At 39.3% G+C, this 27,171-nt stretch overlaps 1 protein-coding gene across 1 annotated transcript; it reads left to right on the top strand.

The window, feature by feature from the left end:
• The first annotated feature begins 1,045 nt into the window (after window positions 1–1,045).
• angel1 (angel homolog 1) lies at window positions 1,046–26,617 on the top strand. Its single transcript, XM_079853193.1, has 11 exons — window positions 1,046–1,207; window positions 5,386–5,564; window positions 7,020–7,473; window positions 10,084–10,301; window positions 12,541–12,610; window positions 13,538–13,968; window positions 14,515–14,641; window positions 17,731–17,856; window positions 18,214–18,244; window positions 23,987–24,150; window positions 25,647–26,617. Exons 1-11 carry the CDS (start codon window positions 1,144–1,146, stop codon window positions 25,811–25,813), a joined length of 2,031 nt encoding a protein of 676 aa, XP_079709319.1. The 5' UTR covers window positions 1,046–1,143; the 3' UTR covers window positions 25,814–26,617.
• The last annotated feature ends 554 nt before the right edge of the window (window positions 26,618–27,171 follow it).

Raw genomic sequence — 27,171 nt, 5'->3', positions numbered from 1 at the left:
TATTTCCCAGTGAAAGGGAATATTGGACAGAGGGCAGGGTTTGACTCTAGCGCTCCTCCTCTCCATCTCTGCTCAGAGCAGACTAGCGGTTTGAGGAGTGGTTCAGCGTTTTCAACCCAAGCCGTCAAACTGACGTCATCAGAGAAGGAACGCCAATCCAGACCGGAAGTAACTTTTCAGACTTTAGATTACGACGGCAAACAATTTTTTTCTGTGTATTAACTTGCACGGATTAATTGTTCACCACAAGACTAGTAATATGCGCTAGCAAAGTAAATAGGGTCAATTTTGGTTTCATGTCGACTTTAAGGCATGAAGACATTTTCTTCAAGGAAAAAACATTTAAATATGTCATTTTGGTGATCAAAGATGAGTTTTAAGGGATAAAATGATTGACTACAGGGGGACTTTAAAATAAGTTGCCATGGTAATGCATGAACAAATAAATACAAACAATTTGCTCATTTAATTGTTATAGCACGAAATTGAAAAGATGTCCTAGTACCTTGGAAAAGACTTATCAAATGACAAAAACAACAACAACGATAATATTAATAATCCTCAGAATTGGTCAAATGGAATAAATCTCACAAATGTTCATGCTCAGATCAAAACGTGTAAATGTAAAAAAAATGTGTTTAAAAAAATAAAATAAATAAGCATAAATGTTTTGATCTGAGCATGAACAGTTGTTATGCATTACTATCTGAACAATTTTTTGAGGATTTTTGTGTCAACTGTTTTCCAAGGTAGGAAGCTATCTTTTCAGTTTTGTGCTATAACAACTAAATATGATGCATTATAATTCTGTGCATGCTAAGATCATCACTACTGTATGCTGCAATATAGATGCAAATGCACGCAGTTCTGATAACGTCTTTCATAAAGTCATCCAATATTACCGATCAAAAACAGCTTTTATGAACTCATAACATTGCAAACATCAATCATATTCAGGCACAACATATATAAAAGATACTGCATATTGAACGAATACAATTTGATGAAAAATAATGAATGTTTTTAAACAAAAACATGACAGGTACGCTCCTGTCGGTCGTGACGTCATCCCGCTGGCGTTGGTCGTCATGCTGTTTACGTTCAGCGTTATGAATAAAGTTTGTTCTCGTGCTCCTGTGAATCATGATAGCGAGTGTGATGTTTTATGTGCTCTATCCGTTCTCGATGTTCATCGGAAGACTCTCAGGTAAGAAGTTCTCTGTGTTTCGTTCAGTTTGCTGTTTGTTGATGTTGCAGAACGAGGACGAGCACGAGCACGAGCACGTGCGCCCGAGGCTATGAACCACAACAGCGTCCGTGAGACGCGCAGCATGTCGAGGTTTGGGTTGAATAATGGATATAAAGTGTGGCGACAGAATAAGCGATCAGCAGATGCTGACATATAGCTGGGTTCTGCAGGCCTTCATTTATGTGCACGCTGTCAATCAATCAATCATCCATCCGTCAATGCTGTCAAACCACCCAATCAAATCATTTCTAACATAACCCATCTGCTGCAGTGATGGTGTTAGATGGGAATGCCATGGTATTTTGATTTAGGAATAGTCCGGGGCTGGCTGTCACACTTTTTAATCAAGTAAATATCTCTAAGGGTTGGTTTATTTTTGAATGTTTCCTATGAATTCCGTTCTATTTTTTTTCATGGACTATTTTTTTCATGGACTAATTTTATGGTTAAATTAGCCTATATGTTAGTAATAAATCAAGCATGTCTAATTAATTGAAATCATTAAACGTATACAATTTAACTACAATTTATTGAAAGTAAACAAAAATTTTTTTAGAGCCATTCCACCGAATGGAATGGATGACATTTCTGTCCCAAGGACATTATATGTATACAAATTAAAAATTAATTCTAGAATACATTTTATTATCCCACACATTAAGCTACCTGCATATAGCATAATAGTTAAAAACATTCATAAAAACGAACTAGAATCACTGAAACAATAGCATTTGTTGCATGCCCCCACTCTCTATCTCTAAACTTTATCTTGATATGATTAAAATCCTTCAGAAATCTTTTATTTTATTTTTTTTGCATTGTTGTGTGACTTTATATCCAATCTATGCTTTAAATGTTTTGTTTTGTTTTCATGAGAAAAAAAATATATTGTATCTAATATTTTAGATACAATACACATTTTAGTCGTGTCCCCGGGTTTTCACTCAGTCCTGTTACCCTAACACATGACCCCTCTGAAAAACTTGGAATATTCCACAAGACACATTTTCAACAGGAAGTTGCATCATCTGGATCTTCTGAAGGCAATGGGAAGACCAAAAGTAAGTCCTTTCATTTGAATTTCTGTATATTTTATGAAATTGTAACTATGACTGAGAAGGTCAATCTTAATATACTGTCCTGTTACCTAAATGATTTCTTAGATGTTATTTGTTTATTTTAAAAATATTCACTTTTGGTAGGCCTAAGTCACTAGAATTTGCTCAGTGTCCTCATGCTATTAGCATGTTTGCTATGTGGCCATATGTCATGTATTTGATAACGTTTTCCTTAATAACTCAATCCTGTTACTTTCAGTCCTGTTACTCATATGAAGAATAACAGGAGTGAGTTAAAGTAACAGGAGTGAGTAGAGTCCTCTGTTTTGTTGAATTAATACTGTAAATATTAGTTGATCTAATACTATTCACCTGAATTATGAGTTTTAAGGTTGCAATTACTTAAATTGTAGACATTAGTGTTAGTTTTACGGTGTGAATGCCATACTTCCAGGGAGCCAGTCCACCACGAAGTGACTTAAATGTTTTGTCTTTCTTATATTTTGTAGAAGATGGAGAAAGCCCATACTCTGCAGGTGCCAGAAACACCCAACTATGGCATAATGCAATGGAAGGAGCAAAACACACCCGCAACCCTCTCTTTCCCCCCTTTTTGTCTTAACTTCCCTCTTTCCCCCTTTCTCTCTCTTCTCCTCTCTCTCCTTCTTTCTTTTTCCACCTCCTTCGCTGTGAAATACTACTAGCACACAGTACATCACTTCAACACAGAAATCTTATGCACACACAGTCAAGTACTCTCTTTTTCATGCACACACATGTGGACACTCATTCCTGTTACCCAATGTTACCCAAATTGTGGTTCCTGTTACAATTTTTTTTCTTTTTTTTTTTTTCTAAAAAAATAAAGTTAAAGTTAAACCACTGTTTTTTTTTATCAGTTTTGTTTGGTCCATCATTTGTACAATTGTTTAATAAATTAAATTATAAAAAAATTATAAATTGAGGCTTCGGACTTCTTTAAAATGAAAAAATGGCTTTGTGTTTTTTATTAAAATACATTTACATTTACATTTATTCATTTAGCTGACGCTTTTATCCAAAGCGACTTACAATTGCTAATTATGTCAGAGGTCGCACGCCTCTGGAGCAACTAGGGGTTAAGTGTCTTGCTCAGGGACACATTGGTGTCTCACAGTGGATTCGAACCCTGGTCTCTCACACCAAAGGCATGTGTCTTATCCACTGCGCCACATATAACCAGTACATTTCTTTAAAATAAACACTTTCTTGTGAGGAAAGCAATGGAATGAATTGACATGCTTTTAAATATGCTTTTTTTTTTTTAACAGGCACATGAGTTTCGGTAACAGGACTGAGGAAACATGCACCCATCTTCTGCTTAGAAACCTTGTAAAAAATTAAATAAAGTTACCTGAGATTGACCAATACACATTTTGAATATTTAAATATGTGTAGTATTAGATTCAGTGTAGAAAAAAGATTAAAAAAAATAAAGTTTAATTTTGAAGAGTTACAACAAGCAAATGTCACCCATTCGGTGGAATGGCTCTTTAAGGGCCCTAAGAAAGTCACCATGAAATAAAAATGTTTTTTTTTATGGAACATTGCAGTATTTATTATTATAATTCTTTTTTTATTTTATATATGTACCTCGTAATCTTTTAATCAGAGTGATGAGAAGAGTGAAGTCTCTTCTCTGATGACGGGGGCGGGGCAACCTGTCACTCACATCATGAGATCCACTAATAGCAAACCACAACCATCCAATCAATTCCCTATGGACAAAATCAAGCCCCGCCCACATTTGTTCTTGTTCCAGAAGCGTTTCACTCTATATACTGCACAATAGAGGAGAAAAGACTAGCATAACTTCCATTTCATGTTAACTTTACCCATCGGGCACACATATCTGCCATGTTTGTATTTTTTTAACACTTAATTCTTGTTTGAAGTTCTGAACCGATTCCTCCTGCATTAGTGCCGGCCACTTTTTCTGTGTTGGTTCAAGAAGTATTTTTCCTATTCATTTTTCCTGTGAGGATTTAAACAAAATCTTTGTTAAAGCGTTATAAACCATGAACCAAACCAGTCAGCTATGAGGAGAATCACAACATCACAAACTTTGAATTGAAGCAACAAAAGTATATGAAAATTAGACAAAAAGACAGAGATACAAGACTGTGAACTTTAGTGAGGGAAAGAACTACAATCCCATGAAGCATTGTGAATGACAAACTAATTAAAATCAATAGAGAAGTATAAAGCCATTCATTTAAATTTGTTGATTACATCTATAGAAAGAAACAATATATTTTGACTTGATTACATCATCTGCAGTGCTTCATGGGAGTGGGCGGACCTAAAGAACTCTTTTGGCACAATTTGATCACCATGATACTCTAATTGGTGGAATTTTCTGCACAGCATCATGGGTAATGTAGTTGTTCACCATAAATTCCGCTGATTTCTGATTTTGAATACCATTTAGGATGGATATGATATGAATTGGGATGCAGCAACAGTTCCTAAATTAATCAAATTGGTTGAATGAATGATTCAATGACTCACTCATAAAGACAGTCAGTTTGTCGCCACCTACTGGTGTAACAGTGTAACATGCAGAAAGAGTCACGGTAAAATCCTCACCTCCAACACACAGACGGTCAGTCTGTCTGGACGGAACAAACTAAGACAAGCCGAGTATAACACAAAAAGTCATAATTCATAATTGGAAGAATTCATAACCTGACTTATGACTATTTAAAAATCAAAGTGTTTGAAACTAACCTAGAGAAAATAAGAAAATTTGTGCAATTGTGTCAAAATCTTTTCGTTACATCATGACAAGTTCCCCATGTGACAACTAGCCCCGATCTGCCCTTGGCTCTGAAATATTACCATATTCATACACTATCCTTTTCCAAGAAACTCCAAATTGCACCATAGTACTGCAAAAAAACAGAACCTGATGTAAATTTAAGAATTAAATTACACTAAGTGTCTCTTCAAAGTGAGTGACCTAGTCATGGAAATGACACTACATGAAATACATTTACAAATAGATCTGTGTGTCACTTTTATATTTTCTCTCGACAGAATTGTGGCGCAAGGCACCGTTTGTGTATGTTAATGGGAAAGAGGTCTGGGATGGTGGCGGCGCTGTTTCTGGACCGCAGCAGACGGGCCTGTCACTGCAGTGGCACAGCGCTGGAGACACGGACACCGGTCCCGATCCGGACCACACGGAGACAGAGAGTTCTCAGGGAACGCTGGAGGTAACAGATGGACCGGGTCCCTGCGGTCCTTAAAGTCTGCAATTCAGTTTTATCAAATTTAAGGCCATAAAATGCCTGTAGTCAATAGTTTTATCCCTTAAAACTGATCTTTGATCACCAAAATGACATATTTAAATGTTTTTTCCTTTTTCAATGCCTTAAAATATCTTGAATGTAACTCGACACCCTTGCCTCATTTAGTATGCATGGTTCTATGAATATGCAAATGAGCCCCGCCTCCACTCACTCACTCAGCTCAGAGATCCACTGGTTGACGATCACACGTTGATCTGATTGGTTACAAGGTAGTTTGTGACGTCAGAAACACCAGCGATTTCAAAGCGTGTTTTTGAGACTGTCTTTGGTTCACTGCAGTTTTAAGGAGGAAATACTCAGCAATGCTGTCGACTTATGAATTTACACATGGTTTGTCTTAAAGCAGATTAAAAACATCACATAGACATATAAACAACATTAAAAGCTTGACTTTCACCACAGGCGGACTTTAAATATCTTAAATGGTTCAAGAAAAGTCTTATTTATCATTTCAAGAGGTCTTAAATTTGGAAACAGAAATCATGGAATGGTTTAATATGATTGATTATTAAACTTCAAAAGGTGATGATGTAATAATAAGCGCTGCATGTTTCAGAGTAAAATGCTGTGCTGTTGCCCGTTCTACAAGCTCGTGGTTTCAGAGCAGTTCACAATCAGTGCAAACTGCACGCTTATGCCAAACGATCACTTATTGATCTACTGTTGATGAATTATGACATTGTTTACCTTATAGTGTTAATAATAAATTGCATGCAAAATTGTGGCCTTTTGGAGAAATTAGCTGTTCTAATTCGCGCAGTGTATACAGGGTTTACCAGGGTAACCGCTATATTTCTGCTGTTCCATCATCAGCATCACCTGCTGGAAATCATATTATTAAGCCATATCGTGATTCCTGTCTGTATCCAAATTTAAGACCTCTTGAAATGCAGTTTTCTTAACCGGTGGATCAAAAAGAAGCAAATGTGCATGCTGAGGCATATATAATATATATTTAACAAACAGAATATAAATATAATCACTTTTTACTCTAAAAAGAAGCAAATGTGCATTCTGAAAATCTAAACATATATATGCATATATAATATATCCTGCATAATCATGCATTTTAAATAATATATCCTGCATAATCATGCATTTTAAATATATAATATATCATGCATAATCATGCATTTTAAATATAATCAACAGAATATAAATATAATCATTTATAATTTTGACTCATCCCATAAAAAAATGGTTTGAAGGATGAAATGTGAAGTTTACTTGTTGTTTTTGTCAAAATCTGTATTTGAACTGTATATTGTAGTTTTCACAGTCATAATTATGCTCTACCCCCCCGCCCATGTGGTAATCATTTTATGCAGGTCTTAAAATCTGATTTTTACAACCCTGCAGATCGCCTGCATGGAAACTTCTGTGAACGATGGAAACACAGACGATGAGAAAGCGGCTTTGGTGCTGGAGGAAGAAACAAGTGATCGTGACCCTGTGATGAATGAGTCTGCGTTTGCCAGAACTGACTTTCAGAGTCACTCTGACATGGACGAACACAGCTGCGCTCAGACTGATGCACATGCGGGATGTGATGACCGGATAATGGACTCCTCCCTGTCTGACATCTACCTGGGCTTTGACTCTGACTCTGGAAACGAGGCTCTTCTCCACACCGGCAGCCCAGTGTTTGACCTGGCAGCTCTGCTTGCAGACTCTCAGGTTCAGACCGCAGCGGAGCCCTTCGGCTGGCACTTCCCCACCGGTCTCGGACTGTCTCAGATGTGTTATTGCCCTTACGTGCAGTTTCCTGACGTCAGCTACTATCCTGCCTTTCAAGACAGTGACAGTATTGAAGGTTGGATTCTCTGATTTATCCTGCAAAAATATACACTCTTCCAGACAGAAGTTTAGACGCACTGACTGAATGATTTTAAAGGTGTCTGCTCCGATTACTGAAATATGTAAAAACTAGGGCTGTGCAACGATTAATCGCTTCCAAAAAAAAGTTTGTTTACATAATATATGTGTGTGTACTAGAGCCCTGCGCGGGACTGTTTTCTTCATCCCGCTCCCGCCCGCGCCCGCCGAATTTCTGACCATTACCGCCCGCTCCCGCAACGTATGTGTTACACTCCCGCCCGCTCCCGCAATATGTATGTCCACTCCCGCTCGCACCCGCAAAACTCTGAGAATTTATTCCCGCACAATAATAGAGATGCATTGATTATGTGTCTTCTCCCCTCCCGCAGGAAAAAACATGTATTTGTATTGCTATTATTGAAGAGATTCATGGGGTTGTTTGTTTCGTTTCCCTGGCCGGCTTGTATTCTGGACACATACACACAGGACAATGGAGGAAATCGAGTGTATGCTGTTTTTGGATGGTTTTGTTTTTGTTTTTGCTGTTTTTATTCAGGATACTCCTGGCGCGTGCAATGATGACGCAGTGAATAGTGATGATTCTCTTTGATCAGCAGTCTGCCGTGTTTTCACGTCACATTTTAGTATCGCCTCAGCTCGTTTAGAACCTCGCCGGAGGTGGTACGAAAAAAAAGTACCTGGAAGCAGATACAGTTACAACTTTTACACAGTGGAAAACCAAACAAAGGCGAGTCGAGTCGATCCGAGCTGGTACTGTGTAGTGGAAAAGTGCCATTATTGACATCTCCATCATGTCGCTAGGCTACCTCCCGATCCCGCAGTGTTTTTTTTAAGCCGCCCATTCCCGCCCGCAGCAAAGTTCAAACCGCCCGCTCCCGCGAGATTTGCGTTGGGTCCCGCGGGACCCGGCGGGACTCAATCCCAATGCAGCCCTCTAGTGTGTACTGTGTATAATTATTTTGTATATATAAATACACACATGCATGTATATATTTTTAAAATATTTGCATGTATATACTGTATATTTATTTATATATAATTTATATTATATCAAAATCTATATAAATATATACATGCACGTGTGTGTGTGTTTATATATACAAAATAATTATACACAGTACACACAGATATATTATGTAAACACAAACTTTTATTTTGGATGCGTTTAATCATTGCACAGTCCAAAAAACAAAGTGTGCTGGTCAGGTTTGAGATTTTGCTTCCATAACTTGTCTTCTTTCAGACTAGTGGAAAGAAAACATCCACAACACACAATTAAGTGTTTATTTTTTTGCACTTTATCTATTTGCATCTGTAGATTTCAATTACAAGTCAGAAATCTCCACTTAAGCAGCTTTACACACACCCAACTTTACAGTTTTATTCATATCTATGTTATGAATGTTTGTTCATATAACATTCCCCTAGCCTAGAAATCTAGACGCACCCTAGCGGCAGCAAAATGTATTTTGCAGCCAGGGTAGTCTAGCAACTCTCCGTTGACTTTCGGAGCTGTAAAAACCTAAATTGGGTCAGGCCAATCACATTGTGTATAGAGTAGGCGGGGCGGGCTTAACATAATGACGACAGAGTTGCAACGGTTCCCTGCTACTTGAAAACAAAGAATGGCGGCTGCTGCTGGAGAACAGTCTTTCGAATCGGCTTTGGCCGTGACTCTGGAGGACTTGGAGTTAAGTTTTTCTTTGAGAAAAGAGCAAAGAACGGCACTTAAGTCATTCTTAAAAAAGGAAGATGTGTTCGTAGTTTTGATTTCAAAAGTTGAATCTATCAACTAACGTTAGCTCCGCTGTTGGGAAAACACTCTGGTTGGTTGTTGCGCTGTCCTATTGCGTGCTGAGTGAATTTGAAAGACAGCCGTTTATCCCACCCCTCGGATTGAGCCGTGTCTATGGAGAGTTGCCAGACCTAACATCTTGATGTAGGTCTGACTTGCCAGGCTAACATTCCCCTGGTTACAGAACATTCTATTCCTAAAAACATTTTTTTTAGAAAGTCTGTTGAAAGTAAATTTTTATTTATGGAGGGATAAAAAGAGAAATCCAAAATTAACTCTAATATACTAACAAAATAAAACATGAATTGTGAACTTGGCTTTATCCACTGTTCAGATTTCTGTTCTGGAAATGTATATACAAATTGGTGCGTATTTAATTAGATAATGCATCATTTGCATATTTAAACATTTCAGAAAAGCAATGCAAAACAATTTCAGAAAAGCAATAAACAATTGTCTTCATGTACATGATTAATCAAATGGGTAAAAGTATGGTGACATTTTTACTTTTAAATTCTATGTCAAATAAATGCTGTTCTTTTAAACTTTCTATTCATCAAACATTCATGAAAAATAAAATGTATCAGTTTTCACAAAAATATGAAGCAGCACAAAATTGATATGAAATATGGAAATAATAATAAAGAGCCGAGTAGATGTGTCCAAACATCTGACTGGTAAAGTTACTCATAGATATCATCTGCTAAATGATTGTGTAGACGACTCAATCTTCCAATTAAATGACTGTACATTGTAACCACACACACTGTCCTTTGTCCTCTTTCCAAGTGACGTGGCGAGTGTGGGAGGACTTTGGTGAATCCCGGACCGGCGCCTTTGTGGATGCGGCCGATGCGTTTGACTTCAGCATCATGTCGTACAATATCCTGGCTCAGGATCTGCTGGAAGCGCATCCCGGTCTGTACGCACACTGCCCGGAGGAAGTGTTAGCGTGGGACGGCCGGCTCCGTGCCATCCTGAAGGAGCTGCAGATCTGGCAACCTGACGTAAGACCACAGGCAACCCAAAACAGAGAAACATGACGGACATTGATTCTAATAGAGCGCATCAGCGCCGTCCACTTCTTCAGCACCGCTGGTTCCTGGAGTATTTTTTCCATTCATTTTTCCCATGGAAGTCCTTGTTAAAGCATTATGAGCCATGAACAGAACCAACCAGCTATGGGGAGAATCTCAACAGCACAACCTTTGATTTGAAGCAAAAAAGTAAAGTTTTAAAAGCAATAGATTCTATTTACACTATGTAAAAATAGCAGTATTTTCTTTGCAATAAGTAGAAATAGTAGTTAGATGCTATTTATACTTATAAATAGTGGCAGATACTATTTGCAACACTGTGTTGTTGTACATTAAACCGCATAAAATAATAACATACAGAGTAAATTGTTAGATTTATTAAAATTATTAAATGGATTTCTCCCTACAGCTACCCCTAACCCTAAACACTTTATTATTAAACATGTTAGACACTTTATTTCCACTTTTTTAATATTTTCTTAATTTTTATTGAAAATAAATGCCTCTCTGATCTGATATGTAATGGGAAAAGGGAGTAGAGAGAGTTTGGCAAAAGGTGGATTCGAACCCCGGGTCTTTTTGCGTCAAAGCTTTCTGCTTCACGCCTGACTCCTACACTATTGCTACTGCTGACAATACAGCGTCTTGCCTAATTTTGTCTGGCCCAATCAGACGTCAGTGGGCGGAGTTAGTGTAAATAATCTGCCTTGTTGGCAGAGGCTAGTTACACTTAGTGTAAATAGACACCCTGAAAAGTAAAATTGAACAAAAGACAAGACTGGGAACTTGATGGCTTTAATGAGTTGGAGAACAACAATCCCATGAAGCATGGCGAATGACAAATGAATTAAAAAACGAATATGAATCTATTTCTGAGAGCGTAGGGAAACTGTCTTGATTATATCATTAGTGGTGCTTCATGGGAGTGGGCGGAGCTAAAGAGCTCTTGGACAATTTTGCTTGCCGTGACTCTGATTGGTGGAATTTTCTGCACAGCATCATGGGTAATGTAGATAAAATAACGTCTCGGGTTACGACTGTAACGCTAGTTCCCTGAGAAGGGTACGAGACGCTGCGTCACTTTGCCATACTCCCTGCATTCCTGCGATCGACTTGCTCCGGCTAAATCGAAGGTCTCGCAGGTCAGACCGGATGTGCTTTTATCCTTTCCTGGTCGAGACGAAACGCCCGTGACGCTCACTCTCGCCATTGGACTAGTTGACACAAGTGCTACAGACACAATCACGCAGGGGCGTTCCCAAAGCGTCATCAACACGAGAAGTTGAAATAATGCGAACAGATTGCTTTAACAAAAGCATATACCATCAACTAACAAACACGGAGCTCAGAATATGTCTGTCTTTAAAGGTTTATAAGTTATCGTTAAAAATCAATTCCACTATGTAGAAAATGAATGGAGTTTTAACCATCAGACTCACAGATCCGCCATGTTTGTATTTATTTATTTTTTTTTAAAGGGGGGGTGAAATGCTCATTTTCACTCAATCTCCTGTTAATCTTGAGTACCTATAGAGTAGTATTGCATCCTTCATATCTCCAAAAAGTCTTTAGTTTTATTATATTTATAAGAGAAAATAGGCTGTACCGAGTCTTTCCGGAAAAAAACGAGCGTCTGGAGGCGGGCCGTGTGGGCGAAGCCAGAGCCATAGAGAGAATCCGTCGATCTGGGCTTTGTTTATAAAACATTCATCGTCGAAATGCAGGGAACAAACAGTCTACACAACTCGTTTCTGCATCCACTGTTCCTAACGCTGGGTTCTTTGGTAAGCTTTCCCTCACCAAAAACACTTTGCAGCGCTGCCGATGATTTCCTGTTGAAGCGCGTTGATGTGCGCGGTCTCGCTCTCCTCTGGTCGACGTGTGCGTGGCCGCGCTTTTCCGGGAGAAATGCTCATATAAGGAGTTCCACTCTGGTCTACGTCATTAGATCCACGGTCAAAAAAAAACCAGCCGAAACTTGTACCAACCCGGAAGTAAGATTTTCGGCACAGAAATTCTCCGTTATTCGTCCAAAATATTTTTAAAAAACTTTGGCCATGTTAAGCATGAGAATCCATCTCTTTAACACTGTAAACAACTCTGAATACATGAAACACCATTGTACCCCCCCTTTAACTTTTTTTGTGTGTTTGTAGTTTGTAGTAGACCCAACTGTTGCACTAATATCAATATTTCCTCTTCTGTGCAGATTATTTGTCTTCAAGAAGTTCAAGAAGATCACTTTCATAAGCAGATGTATCCTGTCCTGACTGAAATGGGTGAGATGCCGAACATAAACCGCTGCCAGAATTATTCTGGGAACATGAAATAAACCTGCCGCTGATAACATAACAGAGAGGATAATCTTCCCCTATTGAGGAACAAGCCTGCAAAAAAAAAAAAAAAAAAAATGGATGACATAAATGACCCAATGTGTAGATAAAGTCAAGTTAAATGTATTTGTATTGTGCTTTTCACAATACGCATTGTTTCAAAGCAGCTTTGTTAGTGTTATATCTTAATCTTAATATCTTCATGCCTTATAGTCACATTTATCAGGTTAGAGCTGTGCGAAAATATTGTTACATTTTACAACGATGCAAACGCAGTTCTATGAATATGCAAATGAGCCCCGCCTCCACTCACTCACTCAGCTCAGAGATCCACTGGTTGACGATCACACGTTGATCTGATTGGTTACAAGGTAGTTTGTGGCGTCAGAAACACCAGCGATTTCAAAGCGTGTTTTTGAGACTGTCTTTGGTTCACTGCAGTTTTAAGGAGGAAATACTCAGCAATGGTGTCGACTTATGAATTTACACATGGTTTGTCTTAAAGCAGATTAAAAACACCACATAGACACATAAACAACATTAAAAGCTGGATTTTCACCACTGGGAGACTTTAAGAGAGTGCACTGTGTATGTAGTTGTACCGTATCATTCGTTAAGTATCCTTTATTACAACCCTGATAATAAATGTCACTCCATGGCTTCCAAATGCATATGAAAGGTGTCCGGCAGTCTTCATTTTGTATTTGAAGAGCCTCTTTGTTATTTACAACTTATGCAAATTTTCCAATTGCAACAATTAAATCCCTTAATGCACATTTTTCACATGAATACCTGAGTTTTGAGAACTCCAGTCAGACAAGTGCTGAGTTTTCTCTTAATCACCCATTCAATCAAGCTTTTTTTTTCATCAAGGTTACATCTGCATCTACAAACGACGCACAGGAACCAAAACGGACGGCTGTGCGGTGTGTTATCACAGGGAGCGCTTTACCCTGCTCTCCGTCAAGCTGCTGGAGTTTCGGCGACCGGACTGCGAGCTGCTGGATCGGGATAACGTGGGCATCGTGCTCCTCCTCCAGCCACTGTCAGCGCAGGCCAGAGCGTTCAGCCCCGTGTGTGTGGCCAACACACACCTGCTGTTCAACCCCAGGAGAGGAGACGTGAAGCTCGCGCAGCTGGCCATCGTGTTCGCGGAGATCGACATCATGATCAAGAAATGCTGGAGTGAAGGACGGCGCTGTGAGGTTGTCTTATGTGGGGACTTTAACGCTTTACCCAACAGCCCTCTGTGGAGGTTCATCAGCAGCGGACAGCTCTACTACCATGGGCTACCAACCTGGATGGTGAGTGACCCGCTTACTCGTGGGACAGCACAGGTTTCACTACAGGACCCAGATTTAAATAAGGGATGATGAACATCCAGCTGGTTGTTATCTCAGAATAAACCCGACAGGGTGATCAGTAGAGGTCGACCGATAGTGGATTTTACCGACATCGATATATTTAGGTTTGACCTTACGTGCCGACAACCGATTATTCAACCGATATTTTTTAAAATGGATACTGGGATTAAAAACCAACATAACACGTCTCTCGAGCTGTCGCAATCTTTTTCTGCTCTATCACTGTAGTGCCTCAGTTCAAGCAAACGGCAGCGCGAGCGCACATGACCTGATCATCTGTTCTGCTTTACAGATGTGTGGCTTGACAGTGGCAAAGACATAAATCTTGTGTCCATCGGGAAGCTCAATGGGCTCAAAAATATTCCTATTGTGTATATTCCTATTCATATTTCCTGTTGTGTACTTCTTGTATGCGTGATGCATACAGTGATTCTGATCACAGCTGCAGTTTGTAGAAAACACTGAATGTATTGTTTGCCTTTGCAGGTTTCAGGACAGATGGATTTGTCATATAAAGTCCATCAGGCGAGGCTTTTCGCCCCCTTGTGGCCCAGCAGCCTCAGCATCAGTGACCGCTGTCAGTACAAGTCTGAATTCCAGACCGCAGCGTCAGGTCAGTGCCAGATCACATCGTTTCAGGACTATCACCTTGTATTACCTTGATACCTAACCCTTGTGCACCAATTAAAAAAAGTTAAACATAGGTCCATAGTGGACAATTTTTTTTAAATTTTGTCATAAAAATGTGAAGCTTGGGAGCACAGGCTTAAGTTTGGTCTCATTTAACACACCCACATAATTATTGCTGCATAATTTATCCAATTGGCTCTATAATATGCAGAAGCAGAAACGGGAATAAAGCGAGTATTTCCTTTTTAGGCCAAACCTGAGGAAATGGCACCATCTTGTGAAAAAAGAGTAACAATTTAAATTTTGAAGCCTTGCCAACAGAATGAAAGCCTATTAACAAAGATTGCATAATTTTAAATGGCCCTGGGATTAAAAATTGCAGTTTTAATGGGTTTCAATGGGGACTGTTTTGTCCTTAAAGGCAGGGTAAGCAGGTTTATTCGAAAAAACTTTTCCCCAAATTTGTTTAAACTGTCTTTATATACCAATACATAATTAAAATGTAAGTACTCTGAAAAAGAGAGTATAAAAATCGAGTGTCTGTAGTCCTCTCAGGGCACAATAAACACAGCTAATTATTTCCATTCGGAACGAATTAAATGATTGGCTGGGCGACTGTCACTCTCCCTCGCTACCATGGCTACCACCCCTGCTGCTACAGGAGCCGCCCACATGTGCGCACCCGTTTGACTCGAGGAGAGGAAGAGGCACGGAGAGAGGCACGGAAGCTTGGAAGAATCACAATTATGGCAGAGAAAGAGCAGTCAAAATTCCCAGTACCTGCATATACAGTCAGCAAAGGCAAACAAGGCAAAAAAAGGAAGACAGTATTCGAAAAGGCTATGACCAAAAAGTCTTTGGATGAAGCAAGAAGTCAGACGAGAGTCAATATCGGCGTGGCTTTCCAGCGGAGTGTAGTCCTCATCAGAGCCAACAGTGCTTTCATCGTGGAAGCTCTTACATGCAAAACACCGTATATGTTATGAATCTTACACGAAATTCACCTTCATCACAGTGTAACTGATGGTAATGGGAAAACGTGTATCAATGCAACCTGTTTTTAGCTTTGCCTTATGTTACTAGCTCGTTACGGAATCAAACTCAATATATTTTAAACTTTACCAGTATCGATATGCTAGCTTGATAGTGAGTACTAACAGCCATGTTAGTTGTTTATATTCATAATGATAAAGTTAGGTATTTCATTACATGTGATTCTGACATGATGTCACTACATGCACTGTTCCTCTCCGCTCGGCGCTGGTAAACGCATCCTCCTCCAGCTGAGCGGTTGGCATCACGCGTTCATGTGTTTTGGGGGCGTGGCTTTGGAAGGAGCCCAGAAGGGAGGGGGTGGGAGTGAATGGAATAATTAGCTGTGTTTATTGCAGTCCTGAGAGGACTACAGACACTCGATTTTTATACTCTCTTTTTCAGAGTACTTACATTTTAATTATGTATTGGTATATAAAGACGGTTTAAACAAATTTGGGAAAAAGTTTTTTAGAAAAAACCTGCCTACCCTACCTTTAAGGTCCTGAGTGGAACTATTTTGTCTTTCTAGTGCAAAATAGATTTATTAAAGGAAATGGGGGTGAAATAGTAAAATTCCAATAAAATACACACCTGTGCCAAAATTTTGCACTTGGCATTAACACAGGCAAAATGATAACAAAAGAAAATAAAATAAAAAACGGAAAAAGACGAAAATGTCCATAAGGGCTAAATTAGTGTTCCGGGTCAAAAAAGGCCAACCTTTTAAATTGCTTGTAAATCTCTAATCATGCTATATTATTACCAAATACTGGATTCAATCTTTTTGTCAACTTGTTTTCTTTCAGTTGGCACTGGTTTTGTATGTCTTTTTTGAAGTGATTGATCTGAGCTCATGCATTTTTGAGGTCAATAAGCTTGTGTAAAGTTTTTCCTTCATACACTGAGGGGCATGAGCTCAGATCAATGAGGCCTACGATCAGTCAGTAAAAAAAACATACAAAACCTGTGCTAATTGAATGCAAACAAGTTGAGAAAAAAGATTGTATCCAATATTTGGCGATTACAAAGTGTAAAGAGAGATTTATTAGCAATTTTTGGTTGGCTGGTTGTTTTTGACCCAGCAAGCGTAAAAAGGTGGGGGGGAAAAACCCTAAAAGTACAAAACTTCTCAAAAATGTTTTTGGAAGTTGTTGTACTTTGTGTGAGCAAAGCCGGTAAGTTTTCGTCCAATGCAAAAACATTGCAAAAAAAAATTCTTCTTCGAGTGAAAATTACTGGAGCAATTAAAGGATTAGTTCACTTCAGAATAAAAAATTCCTGATAATTTACTCTCCTCCACGTTATCCAAGATGTTCATGCCTTTCATGTCCTTCTTTGTTTTTGAGGAAAACATTCCAGGATTTTTCTCCATATAGTGACTTCAATGGGGTCCAACGGGTTGACGGTCCAGATGTGAGTTTCCCATCTGCCATTTTATAAAAAAATAAACATTTATATACTTTTAACCACAAATGCTCATCTTGCACTAGCTGTGATGAGACACACATTACGTAATCACGCTGAAAGGTCTCGCGTGTTCCGGGTCAGAAATGTAGGGAAGGGCGAAAAACTTAGTCTCATTTTCTCCTCCAACTTCAAAATCGTCAGACATCGTTGTTTTACCTTATTATTTATTTATTTTTGTAAATGGCCGTTAAACTTAGTCTTTGGTTGGTTCTTCCGCCTTCGTCACGCTTGACCTTTCAATGTGATTACGTAATGTGTGTTCGCACATCTGGGCCTTCGACCCGTTGGACCCCATTGAAGTCACTATATGGAGACAAATCCTGTAATGTTTTCATCAAAAACCTTAATTCCTTTTTGACTGAAGAAAGAAAGACATGAACATCTTGGATGACGTGGAGGAGAGTAAATTATCAGGACATTTTAATTCTGAAGTGAACTAATTCTTTAAGATATATAATCAACCATAGCATTATTTTTTGTTCAGTGTATAATGTATATAATCGTTAAGGAACCAAAATGATCAGTTGGTTTTGATTCCCAACATGCATGTGTTTAATTCTGTGCATAAAGGTATTTTCCCAGTGTATAATCGCCAGTACAGCCATGACTCGATGCTTCAGCTGCGTTACTGTCCGGCGGCGTGTGTGCGGCCCGCGGATCTGGAGCTCATACCAGGAGTCACCGACAAAACACCAGGTGATCGATTCACACCGGCTGCGCTCGAGTCAACGCTAAGCCTAGTTCTGACATTAATCTGCACTGAGATACAATTAATGCACTATTCAATATTTGAGCGTTGCACCACTAAACTCATTTGAAACTTAATTCTACATATTAACTAAATATTTACAGAATGTTGGAGTAAAACAGCAGATTGATTGAATTACGTTGATTTAAGAACAAATGTTGCAACAAAAGTTGATTACAAACTAATTAACTAGTAGTTACTAAGTCTCTAGAGTGGATTTTAATGAGCGTAACTGTGGACTGTGGACGACTTCTGCATGTGTCTGAAGTGTGTCCAATGATGGTATTTCTTGTTTTTATTTCCAGACCCAGAAGACATGGAAATGTTCAGTAGACGGTGAGTCAGCTGGTGTTCAGGTTTAACAAGTCTTTCCCAAGCCATAATCCTGAGGAGAAAAGCATTAATCAGAGAATCGGCTTCTTCCTTGAGACACTTATTTAAATTGCCTTTTTTTCCTATCGCATATTTTAGTGATCATCGTAAATTAGGTATCATGCACAAAAGGCACTTTTGCATCTTTTACAGATATTTCCCTGCCCTTCTTTTCTCTGTAAAGTAAGGGTTCACACAAACCTACTTAGCAGTCAGATGTCCGTATGAACAAAGGCACAGATGCCTCAACAGGTCATATCTGCTGCTAAACCTATTTTAATATGCACCATTTTGTGCTGTGCTGTTTATATTTGCACCAGATCAGTGGATTGCGGCTTTGAAACCGAGTGCATTTGGACTTATTTTTCCAAAATGTCTGTAGTAAAACACTATAATGCCTCAAATTACGCTTTTTTTTCCACTGAACTTTCGAATTTCTAGCGCTTCACATCTGGAAGCTCATTGGTCAGCTGGTCCTTATGGTCCATGGAGAAAACGAAGAGAAACTCAGCAGCCGTTTGAAACACCAGGCGCCTCATTTATAACCGTTGCGTCGCACAAAACAGGCCCTGAAAGAGCCGTATGCCACTTCCCACGCTCAAGTTGTGATTTATAAAAGCAAACTTGACGGGAGAATGTGCGGACCTGTAAGAAAAATCTGACCCATGCGTACGAACATTCTGGAGACGTTTGGCGACACCGATGGTGAGCTGAGGGACTGACGGCAGATGAAGGACAGGGTTCCCACGGGTCCTTGAAATCCTTGAAAGTTCATTTTCATTTCATTTCATTTTTTATTTTGTTTCGAACATATTACAAATAGACAAAGAAAATACATTTACATTTACATTTACATTTAGTCATTTAGCAGACGCTTTTATCCAAAGCGACTTACAAAGTAGGACTAGATTAAGCGAGTCATCATGAAGAGGCAAAAAACAAAAAGCAGCGCAAGAAGTGCTCAAGATACAAAGTTCAGGCATTATTCAGAGTAGCATAAGCCCGATAAGTGAGGTTTAGAGGGAAAGGGGAGGTGTTTTTTTTTTTTTTTTTTTTTTTTTTTTTTTTTTATGAGGTTAAGTGCTCCCGGAAGAGATGGGTTTTCAGATGTTTTTTGAAGGTTGTCAGGGATTCTGCATTCCGGATGAGGGTGGGGAGAGCGTTCCACCAGCATGGAACTGTGAATGAGAATGTTCTGGAAAGTGATTTTGTGGCTTTCTGGGATGGAACCACGAGACGTCGCTCGTTGGCCGATCGTAGGCTTCTGGCAGGGATGTAGACTCGTAGGAGTGAGTGAAAGTAGGAGGGAGCTGAGCCTGTGATAGATCTGTAAGCAAGCGTCAATGCCTTGAACTTGATGCGAGCAGCGAGAGGTAGCCAGTGCAGTGAGCTGAACAGAGGAGTGACGTGGGCCCTCTTTGGCTCGTTGAAGACAAGACGGGCTGCAGCATTTTGGATCATCTGTAGAGGTTTAGTTGCACATGCTGGAAGTCCGGCCAGAAGAGCATTACAGTAGTCAAGCCTAGAAATGACCAGGGCCTGGACGAGAAGTTGTGTTGCATGCTCAGTTAGGAAAGGCCTGATCTTCCTGATGTTGTGCAGTGCAAACCTGCATGATCGAGCTGTCTTTGAAATGTGATCTGTGAAGGTCAGCTGGTCATCAAACGTTACTCCAAGATTTCTCACCGACTTTGATGGGGTGATTGATGATGACTCTAGCTGGATAGTGAAGTTGTGCTGTAGAGACGGATTGGCAGGGAGGACGAGAAGCTCAGTCTTTGCCAAGTTGAGCTGCAGGTGATGTTCCTTCATCCACGTCGAGATGTCTGCCAGGCAGCTTGAGATCCGTGCAGCTACTGTGGGATCATCTGGTTGAAACGAGAGGAAGAGCTGTGTGTCATCAGCATAGCAGTGGTAGGAGAAGCCGTGTGCTTGTATGATGTGTCCCAGTGATGTGGTGTAGATGGAGAAGAGGAGGGGACCAAGAACTGAACCCTGGGGAACCCCTGTGGTCAGTTGATGTGCTCTGGATACCTCGCCTCTCCATGCGACCTTGAAGGACCTACCTGTGAGATAGGACTCAAACCAGTGGAGTGAAGTTCCTGTGATGCCCAGTGCTGAGAGGCTGGACAGAAGGATTTGATGATTCACAGTGTCGAAGGCAGCAGACAGGTCCAGGAGGATGAGGACTGAGGATTTGGAAGCAGCTTTTGCGATCCGTAGGGCTTCTGTGACAGACAGTAATGCAGTCTCAGTAGAATGCCCTTTCTTGAAGCCGGATTGGTTGACATCCAGCTGGTTGTTGAGAGACAGAAAGGATGTTACTTGGTTGAAAACAGCTCTTTCAAGTGTCTTTGCAATGAATGGTAGGAGAGAGATAGGTCTGTAATGTTCTACAAATGATGTGTTTAGCGTTGGTTTTTTAAGCAGTGGAGTAACCCGAGCCTGCTTGAATGCTGTAGGGAAAATGCCAGTATGGAGGGATGAGTTGATGATGTGTGTGAGTGCTGGTAGAAGTGTGGGAGAGATGGCTTGTAGAAGGTGTGAGGGGATGGGGTCTAGAGGGCAGGTGGTAGGGTGACTGGAGAGGAGAAGTGTAGATACTTCTTCCTCGGTTAGTGGAGAAAAGGAGGGCAGAGGGATGTTGGCTGTGGAAGGGGTCGGTCTGGGTTCGTGTGTGTGTGGAGCTGAGAACTGACTGCTGATAGATGTTGTTTTGTTGGTGAAGAAGATCGCAAAATCGTCAGCAGTTAAGGAGGCGGCGGGTGGTGGTGGAGGTGGACAGAGGAGAGAGTTGAATGTCTTGAAGAGTAATCGTGTGTTGGGGGAGTTGTTGATCTTGTTGTGGAAGTATGAAGATTTTGCAGCATGAACATCAACAGAAAAGGAAGAGAGGAGAGATTGATACGTACTCAGGTCAGATGCGTCTTTTGATTTGTGCCATTTCCTCTCCGCTGCCCTGAGTTCGGTCCGGTGTTCCCTAAGAACCTCAGATAACCAGGGGTTAGAGGGAGTGGCGCGTGCTGGCCTGGAGGAGAGAGGGCAGATAATGTCTAGAGAAGAGGTTAGAGTGGAGCATAGGGTATCCGTTGCGGTATTCACATCCAGAGATGAGAATTGTGGGGGTGGGGGAAGAGAAGATGAGACGGCAGAGGAAAGATGGGAGGGGGAAAGTGAGCGCAGGTTTCGCCTGAAAGTGACTGGTGGTGGGGTTGGTGGTGCAGGGGTAGAGAGTTGTAGACTGAAGGTAATGAGGAAATGATCTGAGACATGGAGAGGTCTCACCAAGATGTTGTCTGTGGTGCAGTTGCGTGTGTAAACCAGGTCCAGTTGGTTGCCTGATTTGTGAGTACCTGTGGTGATGAGTTGTGTGAGATCGAAAGAGGCTAGGAGAGAGATGAAGTCTGCTGCATACGGCTTGTCGAGATGGATGTTGAAGTCACCAAAGACTAGAAGTGGGGTGCCGTCCTCAGGGAAGGAGGACAGCAGCACATCCAGCTCATCCACAAAATTACCCAGCTGACCTGGGGGACGATAAATGACTACAATATGGATCTTAATGGGAGTTGTGAGTGTAATAGCATGATATTCAAATGAGTTGTTGTTGCATATAGAAGAGAGCGCAGAGTATTTGTAATTGTTAGAAACGAGTACAATAAATACAATATACAATATAAACAAAAAATACAATATAACATATATAAGTTGTAAACAAAGCAACAAAACAAAACAAAACAAAACAAAACAAACAAAGTATTTATCCACAATATTTGAATAAATAACTAATGTGTTCGAAAAGGAGCAGGAGGAAGCCAAAGCTTATTACTTCCCACCCCTAATTTCAATGCTCATAATTACTTAAACACTTATTTACACCATTTCTTTACAAACCTAAACCAAACACCCCAAAAACAATGAAAACAGAAACACAACAGCCAAACATAATAATTTACTGTGCAGCCCAGCACATTATAATCACCTGTCCCTTTACAGTCTGTATAATATCCCCGCCCAACATTACCTATCTTCATCCCTGTATCCTTTTATAAGCATGTTTCTATACAATATTTTAAACTTATATATATTTGTACTGTTTTTTAGCTCCAACTCCAAACCATTCCACAAACTCACACCACATACCGTTATGCACATGCTTTTCATATTTGTTCTGACTTTTAATTTTTTGAAGTTATACTCCCCTTTTAAGTTATACCCACCCTGCCTATCCATAAACATTTTTTGCATATTTCCTGGAACTAAATTATTTCTTGCTTTGTACAAAATTTGAGCAGTCTTAAATTTAACCAAATCAATGAACTTTAATATATGTGATTTAAAAAACAATAGATTGGTATGTTCAAGGTGTCCTGTATTATTAATGATTCTTATAGCTTTTTTTTGTAATGTGCATAATGGCTGTAGGTTGGTTTTGTAGGTATTACCCCATATCTCCACACAGTAACTTAAATACGGTAAAATGAGAGTGTATGTAAAGATTTATGATCTAAAATATGCCTTGATTTCACCAGTATTGATATAGATTTAGCTAATTTTGCTTTGACATAATTTATCTGAGGTTTCCAACAGATTTTATGGTCAATAATCACACCAAGAAATTTATTTTCATAAACTCTTTCAATACAAACGTTGTCTATCTCCAATTTATTGTGAAAGTTTGTGAATCTGAAAAAAATATTTCAAGGCCCTGGAATGTTTTTGAAAATAAACATACATAGATACAGGTCCTTGAAAGTGCTTGAATTTATTTTGTGCAAGACGTTTTCTGGAAAAAAAAAAAATCCATATTATTCCTTCTGGTCCGCTAATGTGTTATTTCACTTCGTGGCCTATGCATAATAGCTTGCTTGATTAACGTTAGTTATGCGCATTAACGCGTTACGTTAAGTGTTTCCCCCGTGAGGTACTTTGTGTTGTATGTTGCCATGATGTTCAAGCGCACAAAACTACTACGATGGTACCTCAACTTTGTTGTTGAACACCACATATGTGTCCCCACATTAATTCCTTGAATTTGAGGGTATTGGACCTGGAAATTCCTTGAAATTGAAGTTAACCAAGGTGTGGGAACCCTGGAAGGACAACCACTTTATGAGTCCTAATCATAAATACAGTGCATGTTCACAATAACAGTTTAAATTAATAAAATAATGTTTTAAACTATGTTTTACATCTGATATACACAATTAGATGAAATATGCCATTCTCATTAATGGAGTTAAGCACTTAAACTACATGAAATCATTACTGAGAAGTTACAAAATTCTATTAAATATAAATATTTGTAGTGGATGCGCTGCTTTTGAACACTTTTCCTGTGGCATGTTGTTTTAATGTTTTAATACAGCGAGGATTAAACGTGGTATCACGTGGATGAATATGCATATGCAAATGATATGCAGATGAGGATATGCACAGTAAAACGAGGCATTGTAAGTGCCATATATGGTTATTTCGGGGAGGAGACGCATGAGCGCACAGTCTTCCACTGACTGGGATTTATAAAGGGAATTCTGTGCAGGTTTGTTCTGAATCCTGCTGCCCAAGTCTGAATATTTAAGCCATTTTTGGCTTTCGTGCGCACATACACTTTTAGTAAGGATCCTACGCACAGTTATGTACAGTTATTATGACCCCAGATCAGAAGCATCTCCCGTTCCTCACATGAATCTGATTGTGTGTTTGCAGGTTCGGGCTCACCTTACATCACACGCTGAGCCTGGCGTCAGCTTACAGCGAGGTGCGTCCCGACACTCAGACCCCTGCGGTCTCCACACTGAACTCAGACGGGGCGGCCATGGTCGACTACATCTTCTACTCCACCCGGAGGAGCGGATCTGCTGGAGAGGAAGGTAATGACCTGAGCTCCATCAACTATCATCCAGCATGAAGATGAGCTCAGTTTAAGGCTTCGTCTGTATTAATCCGGATACATTTGAAAATGCCGTTTTCGTTTCAAACCGTAGAAAAACACTAAATTCACCTTTACTGCGCATGAGTAAACCCTCACAAAAGCTCACTGAGATGGAAAGTAAATAATAAAGTTATCGCGCAATTCTTCTGACAGGATCATTTTATTTAGCAAAATATCTCCTCATTCACTGAAGGTCGCTCTCAGTCACCATTATATGTTTGGTGTAAAACGCTAAAACTGCTCTCATGTTCAGCAAATGCGAGTGAATCCTGTCATCTTTGCAGGACTGTGATATGAAGGGTGTGCAAAATAACATATTTTAGCAACTGTGTGAGAGTGAACAGCTCATAACAGACACAATACCGGTATAAACATCAATATCTATGGGTACAATATGTGTCACATGACTAAACTTACGTCATCGTTTTCAAATACCTCTGTTTTCTCAGTCCACACTACAACACGAAACAGCGTTTTCAAATTTGTCCACTTTGGAGTGTGTTTTCAAAAAGCTTCGTTTTCATTAATAAAAACGCATCTCAGTGTGAATGGAAGGGCAAAACGGAGAGAGAAAGATGTGTTTACAAATGAAAGTGTAAGTGTGGACAAGGCCTAAAGCCATCAAATATCTGTAACCGCACTGATTTTGATCCGTCCCAAATCAAACATCGTAATTTTATCTGTTGAATTAGCATTTAATTGTCTTTTTAATTTTCAACAATTTGTGCTAGTGCTACTGTATCATATTTATAAGGTCTTTAAGTGCTCAACATGATCAGATAAACCTGTTGCACACGATTTCCTCCTGAAACTGAAGCAGCTTCGCTTTACTTGATTATCATACATCATTTATAGAAAAATCATGAGTATCAAATATGATCATCAGGCTTTTGAGGAAGGTTTATTTGTTCATCTCTCAATCATCATTATATTGCATTGCATTATATGATTTAAAACTACAGATCTTTGATCATAAAACTAAGCATTTAAATATCATCTAAATAAAACATTATTGGCAGATATTGATATTTAAATGCGTTTTATGTTAGTATCTGCTATACTGTTATAAAGATCTCACTGATTACAAGCATCAGAATTTCATCTTTTTGTTCATAATAATATCAGCATCTGCCACAAATTGCATATTTTTGCTCAGTTTGGGCCTGTGAATAAAACTGAGCTGTTTTTCCTTCATATTCTCACTTTATCAGACTATATGAGCAATAAAAGCATGATGTATCAAATATGATACTCAACAAAAAACACATGCAAACTTCTTTTTTATATATATTTTGTCTAAAAGTTCAATAAACTGTATATATTTTTTGACTGTTATTTGATGGGATTATTGTTTGGAGCTTCAGGCTCTGTTTGTTGACTGTCACATGACTGATGACGTCAGCGTGTGTGTGTGTGTGTGTGTTGTCCGCACAGAGAGCGCTGGTGGTCTGCAGATGTTGGGTCGTCTGTCTCTGCTGTCGGAGGATGATCTCTGGTCTCTGAAGGGTCTTCCCAACCAAACCTTCCCCTCCGATCACCTCAGTCTGCTGGTCAAGCTTCAGCTCCGCTCACTGCCCGACTCTAATAGTCGTCTAGTGTAAGGATCGTTTGTCTTTAATTGCCTTATAATTGGATTGTGAATGGAAAAAATATATATTTTTGGTCAGATGAATATTTTGTTCGTGTGAATAACGTGTGAATATTCTCCAGCATGACATTTGAAGATGCACCATTTACGCCTCCAATAGTTTAATCAAAATGCACTTGCATTTATGATACACTTTTTGTATTTCTTTTGTTTTGGTTTTGAATTTCTATTTTGAACAGACCTGAATAAATAACTGCATGTGCTGCTGCTGTTTTTGCTTTTAGTTTAAGTACTGTGCCAGTTTGAAGACACACACATTATTAGCAGGGTTTGTAAAACAGCATTATCACCTTTGTGATGCATTTGTTATAGTTTTTCACAAGCATCAAACATTCGCTTCTCAACAGGTAAGGCTGGTCAAGACACAAACTGTCATTGGTTTTTAGACAGGGGACAGAAATGTTTGGAAAACCTGTCTGGAAATGATAATTTTTCAATTCCATTAGGTGCAGAAATTAAACATGTTTGTTTCATTTTTTTTTTTTTCATTTACAAAGATAAAAATGAGCAAGTACATCATAAAACCATTTTCAAAATGGTATAAATCTCTATGGTAAGCTTATTTTTATTTTAAAGCCGTCTGGACTTTCATCATTAGTCTGTGTGTTTACATCATATTCATAATAAATGAAAGGTCAGGCTACTACTCGGCTATATGCAGAAGCTTGAAGCCCAACAGCTGAACCTCGATCTGAAAAGAGCTTGCAAGTAAAAAGAAAAAGCAGCAGTTATCCACAATAAAACATGAATCAACATGGTTTGTGTGGCGTCACATTTGTTGTGCTGCTTGTGTGTTGAGTCGGATCTTTACACAAACTCCATCTTCAGTGCAGACGAATCACATCTGAAAACTGGGCGTAAGAGCGGAAGACCATTCCTGATTCGCTCCCGACGTGACGAAGATAAATTCTGCGTCTCAATTCGGCTAATTATATTACACCCTAAAAGTATGTACTCTTTTTGTGAAGAAAAATATACTTTTGTATGGGATGAATTTAGTCTCAAAATGATTAACACATGCATGCACAATTATGCATAAACTTGATAAATGTAAGTAAACTCAATGTATGTTTTACTATCCACTAACCAAATGCCTTTCAACTTGCACACCTGCAAAATTCAGAATTAAATGAATGTGCAGTATTTCGTATAAATAGATTCATTTTTGTTAATACAAATGTTTTCTTTTGTGTTAGTGTTAAATGATTTGCGCATACAACACAGAAGATGTGCATTTGTGGATCAGGCGACACGTTCATTCATTGACTTCTTTTCTGAGTCAATCTCATTTAATTCATTTGGATTTTGAGA

This window comes from Squalius cephalus (genome assembly GCF_949319135.1).
Source record: "Squalius cephalus genome assembly, chromosome: 20".
NCBI lineage: Eukaryota > Metazoa > Chordata > Actinopteri > Cypriniformes > Leuciscidae > Squalius > Squalius cephalus.
The sequence above is the reverse complement of the archived record's forward strand: the minus strand, read 5'-3'. Positions and strand labels throughout refer to the sequence as shown.

What these genes read in the sequence shown, in the direction of transcription:
- angel1 (XM_079853193.1), top strand. Translation starts at nt 1,144, where the DNA reads ATGATAGCGAGTGTGATGTTTTATGTGCTCTATCCGTTCTCGATGTTC. An exon ending in GTTCATCGGAAGACTCTCAG is followed by an intron (nt 1,208 to 5,385) that starts GTAAGAAGTTCT and finishes TTCTCTCGACAG; the next exon opens with AATTGTGGCGCAAGGCACCG. An exon ending in GTTCTCAGGGAACGCTGGAG is followed by an intron (nt 5,565 to 7,019) that starts GTAACAGATGGA and finishes ACAACCCTGCAG; the next exon opens with ATCGCCTGCATGGAAACTTC.